This window comes from Triticum dicoccoides, chromosome 4A, assembly GCF_002162155.2.
Source record: "Triticum dicoccoides isolate Atlit2015 ecotype Zavitan chromosome 4A, WEW_v2.0, whole genome shotgun sequence".
Lineage (NCBI taxonomy): Eukaryota > Viridiplantae > Streptophyta > Magnoliopsida > Poales > Poaceae > Triticum > Triticum dicoccoides.
The window spans coordinates 79,640,937-79,648,936 of NC_041386.1; the positions used below are offsets into that span (position 1 = coordinate 79,640,937).

The 8,000-nt window shown below is 46.1% G+C and overlaps 1 protein-coding gene across 1 annotated transcript in view; it reads left to right on the plus strand.

The window, feature by feature from the left end:
- LOC119285105 (zinc finger BED domain-containing protein RICESLEEPER 2-like) overlaps nucleotides 1-8,000 on the plus strand; it is a 17,546-nt gene that overhangs the window by 912 nt on the left and 8,634 nt on the right. The window contains exon 2 of the mRNA XM_037564322.1: nucleotides 1,166-1,465. Coding sequence (XP_037420219.1) covers nucleotides 1,168-1,465 — 298 coding nt within the window. The 5' untranslated portion in view covers nucleotides 1,166-1,167. The remainder of the gene's footprint in view (nucleotides 1-1,165; nucleotides 1,466-8,000) is intronic.

The following is an 8,000-nucleotide window of genomic DNA, read 5'->3' on the forward strand; positions in this document are numbered from 1 at the left end:
CTCCTTTTTTTTTCCTGAATACGCGGCGTGTCATTTCATCAAGAAGAAAGCGCGAGCGACCAGACTTACAATGATTTACAATTAGCACTGCACCCGCCAATCCAGATTCCGACTGAGGTTGTGGTTGTACCATAGGTCGGCTCGCGTTCGGGACTGGCGCAGTGTTTAGTATTTTGGCTGCCAAATTTAGTGACGAAACCAAGCATACTGGCGCAGTGTTTAGTTTTTTTGGCTTCATGACAGCTGGCATACACGTCCAGAACATCGACTCCAGAGCTGCACTACTGTGCCTAGAGGAGTCGTCTAGTGGACGGCAGAACCCAGCTAGAACTGGGGAGGTGTCGTCCAGTATGCGCCGATAGCAACGTACATCATGCTCCGGAAGTCCACACCTCTGCATAGAGGATCAACATTTCGTTTGCTCCTGCCAAGCGTTGTCGGCAAGAGGATCAACATAGTGAACAGAGGCTTTGATATCGTCGACTCCGGCCGCAACCAGGCAGGGAAATAGGTGAATTTTTTTGTCCTACAGGCCAAAATCCAAAAGCCATAGTTAATCCTAATTAAACACCCCCTAAGTGCACGCCTAGGCACACTTTTTTCTGTCACTTGTTGGCTGTCACTCAGAGAGGTAAGTAGAAATTGCCGGCTGTTGTCGTGTTGAAGTGGGCATCACCTACAGGCCACTGCTGCTGCCACGCCGGAGTGCCACCAGGATGTGCCTGGCAGCGTGGGGACTGGGACCAGACACACCTGCCAGGGGAAGCTGTGTGGGCGCACTCAGCCATCCACTGAGAGCGTGGGGTCGGATGAGGCGATGCTGCGAGGTGAGGCGAGCAGGGCCGCAGGGGAAGGCCCCACCTCTGTGGCTGGCTGGCTGGCAGCGGCCCATGGCTAGGATGCGATGTAGGGGTCGAAGGCCCGGCCTGTAGTGAGGATGTGAGGTAGGGGTCGAAGGCGTGCATCGGTTAGTCATCTGCCTGGCAACGCACCACATCCTTTTATGCTTCTCTGTAAAAAATCATGCTTACAAAAATGTGTACTTTCCTGTGTTCAAAGTTATATCTGTAGGTGATGTTGTTTCTTGTGCTTTATTCCCTATTTATCTACTCTGCAGTTTAATCATATGCTTTGCTAAAAATTGATTGTGTTGTATCAACTGCAGCTATGGAAAACATGGATGAGCATGACAGTGACGCTAATATGCCATTAGGGATAGATTCTGATGGAGCTGCTGCCTCCAGATTCAGGAAGAAGAGGTCTAAGGTGTGGGAAGAGTACAAGCCTATATATATAAATGGAGTGATCCAGAGTGCGGAATGCCACTACTGCCATACTCTCATGAGCTGCAAAGGTGCTGATGGACGTTCCAACGGAACGAGCCATTTATGGCGACATCATAATAATTGTCGAGCAAAAGAGGGATTTGACCTGAGTGAGCTGCATGATACAGACTTCCCTTATGGTATGTTTATGTTGTTTCTTTTATGCGTCATAATTTAGGTAATTGAGTAACCGATGCATGTGTATGCATTGAGGTGGATTATGCTAATCCCAGTTGGTGGAACCACTTTGCATAATATGCTGTATGTATATTTTGTGTTGTTTTAGGTCTCTTACAGTGCTATGGTATGTCCATTCGGTAGAGCCACTTTTGCATATGTTGCTGTTTGGCTACATGCTTTTGTTAAAGTTGGTGCAAACATAGTTTAATATTGCATCCATCTATGAAATATGTAACAAGAGAAGACGGCTATCTCTGTACCTGTACATAGGCAACTATCCATATTCTTAACTTCCATATTCTTAATTAGTTAACTTACAGCAGCTAGTTCAATCTTAATCTGTTTTTCCAAACGAGATACTATGTCTTCCACAAGACCTTACAAAATAAGAAGAACACAACACCGTTAATTACCAGAAACTGAACCTTACTGAATTTTGCCTACAACAACAACAACAACGAAGCCTTTAGTCCGAAACAAGTTGGGGTAGGCTAGAGCTGAAACCTATAAGATCTCGCAATCAACTCATGGTTCTGGCACATGGATAGCTAGCTTCCAAGCACTCCTGTCCGTGGCTAGTTCTTTTGTGATATTTTAGTCCTTCAAATCTCTCCTTACGGACTCCTCCCATGTCAAATTTGGTCTAGCCCAACCTCTCTTAACATTACAACACGCTTTAGCCGTCTGCCATGCACTGAAGCTTCTCGGGGCCTGCGTTGAATATGCCCAAACTATCTCAGACGATGTTGGACAAGCTTCTCTTCAGTCGGTGTTGTCCCGTATATCATCATTCCGGACCCGATCCTTCCTTGTATGGGCACACATCCATCTCAACATGCGCATCTTAGCTACATACACCTAACTGTTGAACATATCACCTTTTAGTCGATCAACACTCAGCGCCATACAACATTGTGGGTTGAATTGCCGTCCTATATAACCCGCCTTTTAGCTTTTGTGGAACTCTCTTGTCACATAGAACGCAAGCTTGGTGCCACTTCATTCATCCGGCTTTGATTCGATGGATCACATCTTCATCGATATCGCCATCCTTCTGCAACATTGACCCCAAGTATCGATGGTGTCCTTCTGAGGTACCACTTGCCCATCAAGGCTAACCTCCTTGTGCCTATTAGTACTGAAAATGAACCTCATGTACTCGGTTTTAGTTCTACTAAGCCTAAAACCTTTCGATTCCAAGGTTTTTCTCCATACCTCTAAGTTTCTATTAACCCCCATCCGACTATCATCGACTAGCACTACATCATGGGATATCTCTTTGTATATCCCTTGTGACCTCATCCATCACCAAAGCAAAAAGACCGGCCAGAAAGTAAACAATCTTCGTTGGAACATTACGTGTGCAAAAGTACTCTACAACACCAGCGTAGCTCAACGAGGAGTCTCGAGTCCATTGTGGTGCGCAACATCACGCCCGCCAGCTCGACGAGTGCATGGCGCACATTCACGCTGGCAACAAGGCCATCAGAGGTCACCAGGATGGGAGGTTGCGGCAGTAGCAGGTCTTCTCGTGCGCGCCCACTTGCATCCATCTCACCGCCATGCTAACCATCATCTCTGACCGCTCCGGTTGTTCTCGGTACCACTGAATCGTGATGCCTTCAGTCGCCGCCTGCCACATGCCGGAGCTCATCACATCGGGATGAGCGATTGGGGATGGGTCATCGCAGGGCCGGGGCTCATCGGCCATGTGCAGGTGCCACGTGAAGAGCAGGGAGAGTGGGGGACGGAGCGCTGCGGCGCTGAGGCTTGTCGGTCATGCGTGGGCGCGACGTACGAATAAGGAAGTGACGAGGTGGAGGTGGTGCCGTGGAGCAGCAACAAGTGATGTGTCATTGATATCTGGTTGCCATGTCGTCATGTAGGGAGAGGCAAAATGAATTGATTGAGGAGGCAAGGGGGGGATTAAGGAAGGAGTTGCATATGACAGGTGGGCCCATGTAGTAAGTGAGAGTAGATTTTTTTAGGCTGGGATTACCTCTTTCCTATTACACCAAACAAGATTTTACTGTCATAGGGTAGGGATCGATTGGGATTGATAAATACAGGGTGCTAACTTCAGTGATTAAAAGTTCAAGGTTTGATTCCAACTACGCGTACAAAATCAAGGTTTAAAATAGACTTTTCTCCCTACCACATGACATTTTGCGGCATCTTATCTTAGGCCTTCTCCAAGTCAATGAGCACCATATGTAGGTCCTTTTGCTCCCTGTATCTCTCGACAAGTTTTCGTACCAAGAAAATGGCTTCCATGATCGACATCCTAGACATGAAACCAAACTGATTTTTGGTCACGCCTGTCATTCTTCTTAAGCGGTGCTCAATGACTCTCCTATAGCTTCATTGTATGGCTCATCAGCTTAATTCCATAGTAATTAGTACAACTTTGAATATCCCCCTTGTTCTTGAAGATTGGTATTAACATACTTTGCCTCCATTCTTTTGGCATCTTGTTTGCCCGAAAAATGAGGTTGAAAAGCTTAGTTAGCCATACTATCGCTATGTCTCTGAGGCCTCTCCACACCTCAATGGGGATACAATCAGGACCCATTGCCCTTCCTCCTTTCATCCTTTTTAAAGCATCGCACACCTTAGACTCCCGAATTTGCCGCACAAAACGCTTGCTTGTATCATCAAAGGAGTCGTCCATTTCAATGTTAGAGCTCTCATTCTCTCCATTGAACAGCTTGTGGAAGTACTCCCACCATCTATGCTTAATCTCCTCGTCCTTTACCAGGAGCTGATCTGCTTTGTCCTTGATGCATTTCACTTGGTCGACATCCCTCTCTTGGATCTTGGCCATCTTATAAATGTCCCTTCCTTCGTGTTAGTCCTCATACGCCAGACCCCTTGCTTCACTCACAGCTCGCTTTGCGGCCTTCTTTGCCACCTTGGACTTCTTTATGTTGCCTGCACTCCTATCCAGGTGTAGCCGTTTGAGACAATCTTTCTTCTCCTTAATAGGTATCTTTAGCTTCGCTTCTACTTTCCCTGGACACTCCAAACTCCTTTGAAGCCACCTTACAAATGCAAATCGTCATCTTCATCCACATATTGCCTGCATCACCTCCTTCCTCCCAAGGGCCCTCCTTAATGACCCTCTCCTTTAAAGCCTGAGCTGCCTCCTCCTTGAGCTTCCACCACTTTGTTCTAGCGACTTTGGCATGCTTATCCTGCTGGCCACGAATCCGAAAGCGGAAGTTAGCCACCACAAGCTTATGCCGAGGGACAAAACTTTCTCCAGGTATCACCTTACAATCTAGTCAAGCATGTCTGTCTTCTCTTCTCGACAGGACGAAATCAATCTGGCTAGAGTGTCGACAACTACTAAAAGTCAGTAGACGTGATTCTTTCTTTCTAAAGAGGGTGTTAGTTTCGATCATATCGTAGGCTAGAGCAAAGCTTAGGACATCTTGTCCTTCTTGATTCCTGCCGCGATAGCCAAAGCCCACATGCACCCCTTCAAAACCCGTGTTAGATGTACCCACGTGGCCATTGAGATCTCCTATGAAGAGCTTGTCGCCGATAAGTACACTCCTAACCATGTCCTCCAGACCTTCCCAGAACTCCATCTTGGTGTTCTCGTTGTGGCCTACTTGCGAGGTATATGCGCCGATAACATTGAGAATTAAGTCCCCAACTACCAGCTTGACCAGGATAATCCGGTCCCCACTCATGGAGTTCTCATTCTGGCCTACTTGCGGGGTATACGCGCTGATAACATTGAGAACTAAGTCCCCAACTACTAGCTTGACCAGGATAATCCGGTCCCCACGCTGTAACGCCCCCGATGCGGCTATATCTCCCACGTGTCGAAGCACGACTTAGAGGCATAACCGCATTGAAAGCAATGTCGCAAGTGAGGTAATCTTCACAACATCCCATGTAAATAAATAAAGGGGAAATGATACATAGTTGGCTTACACTCGCCATGTCACACAAATACATAAATAACATTACATTCATCCAAATACACTCAAGGTTCGACTACGGAACCAAAATGAAGATAAACCCCAAATGCAACATAGTCCCCGATCGCTCCAACTGGGCACCACTACTGATCATCTGGGAAAGACACGTAGTAACGGCGAGAGTCTTTATCGAACTCTCACTTGAGCTCGGTCATAACATCTGGAGCGGTATTATCGGTCCGTGCATCTGGTTTTGGAAGGAATCTGTGAGTCACGGGGACTCAGCAATCTCACACCCACGCGATCAAGAAGAGGCTAGGTGGCGAATGGTAAAGCTAAGGTTGGGCATTGCTGGAGGAGTTTTATTCAAGGTGAACTGTCAAGGGGTTCCCATTATAACCCAACCGTGTAAGGAACGCAAAATCCGGGAACATAACACCGATATGACGGAAAACTAGGGCGGCAAGAGTGGAACAAAACACTAGGCATAAGGCCGAGCCTTCCACCCTTTACCAAGTATATAGGTGCATTAAGATAAACAAGATAATATTATGATATCCCAACAATAAACATGTTCCAACAAGGAACAATCTCCAATCTTCACCTGCAACTAACAACGCTATAAGAGGGGCTGAGCAAAGCGGTAACATAGCCAAACAACGGTTTGCTAGGACATGGTGGGTTAGAGGTTTGACATGGCAATTTGGGAGGCATGATAAGCAAGTGGTAGGTATCGTAGCATAGGCATAGCAAAAGGGCGAGCATCTAGCAAGCAAAAATAAAAGTGATTTCGAGGGTATGGTCATCTTGCCTTCAAAGTTCTCAGAGTTGCCTTGATCCTCGAAAGCGTACTCAACGGGCTCCTCGATCACGTACTCGTCTCCCGGCTCTACCCAAGCAAGAACAACAAGCAAGAGGAACACAATCAACCACGTGCAATGCTCAAGCAACATGATGCAAACATGGTATGATATGCGGGATGCGGTATGTGATGCATATGCAAGATTTGAAAAGGAATGACTGAACGTGGCCTCAACTTGGAAAATCAAGAGTGCCACTGGAAAGGTGAGTTGATTTCGGTCGAAATTGATATAAAGATCACCGGAATCGGATGCACGGTTTGGAAATGGCAAGCAAAACAAATATGGCACCGGTCTGCGATTAACAGCAAGTATCCTTCTAAATGCATTAAGATAAATAAGCTACTGCACTCAAACATGGCAACAAAATACATGGCAGCGATCTACTCATGATGCTTGACAAAAAATGAACACTGAGTTACGGCTAATTCACTCATTAACAGGTTCAAACAAGCATGGCAAAAGTGCAAAAGATTACTGATTTCAGACTTAGTGGAATTATCAACATGTCAGGAATTTAACATCAGGAAGCAAAGTTTAGAGCACGATAACTACATGCTACAGGAACATATCATGGCAAAGCAAGGCATGGTATGAAGCTACTCTAAGCATATAACAGAAGTCCCTTAGTGACCATGAGCCAAAAGGGATCAGAAAATACAATTGCAAGCATGCGAACATAACAAAAACATAAACAGATTCAGATTTAGTGAAAAACTGGAGCATGGCAAAACAGATAACGAGTAGGCATGTTTACGAGCTCGATGCACTCACTACGAGGCATTGCATGACAAGCTAAGCATACACCCAGCAAATAGACATGACATAGAAGCTAGACATGGCAAGAACAACAACAAGCATGCATGGATCAACAACAACAAGCTCGGCAAAATCGCTAAACATGTTAACAATCTGCCAGGAACATTTTATAGCAAAAGTAGAGCTCGATTGACTCAAGCTAGGGTGCTCCATAATTGCAAACAAAGACATGGATGCATAGAGTACAACATTATCTACAAAACATCCTTACTGATCATGCTTAAAAGAGGCACGGATCACTAGGAAACAACATGAACATATGGCATAAAAATAATGACAGGGCAAGGACTTAGTGAAATTCTAAGTCCCTGAATTCAGCATCATTGAGTAAGCTACTTTGCATGCTTGTGCTAGTCACCATAGATATCACAAAAATACATGGCATACACCCCTGTAAAGATGGCATGTCATTCTTCAAAACACATGTAGAGCTCAGGATCATATCATGCACACATTAATCATGGCAAAAATGACAAAAGTGCATTTGCTGAAACAGATCTGAAACTATCATCACATAGCCCTCTTCCAACAGCATTTCGGGCATTAAGATGAGCTTAAATGAAAATGATGCAATGAGATGAAATGATGTACTCATCGAGACGAACATTTAGATATGCTACACGCACGAATCAGAGCCACGATGAGTTAGTTATGACATGGCAAAGTATGCAAAATATTAGGGTTAGGAGGGAAAAAGTCAACCCCGAGATTTCGGATCTGAGATCCAGCCGGGCCGGTACTGTAGCAGTTCGGACGAGGCTCGCCGAAAAATGGGGCCGCGGTGGCCGGAGCCTCGCCGGAATCTGCGGAGGAGGGAGAGGACGCCGGCGACGAGGGGGAGGCCGGAGATGGGCGCGGCGTCGGCGGCGCGGAGACCGGATCGG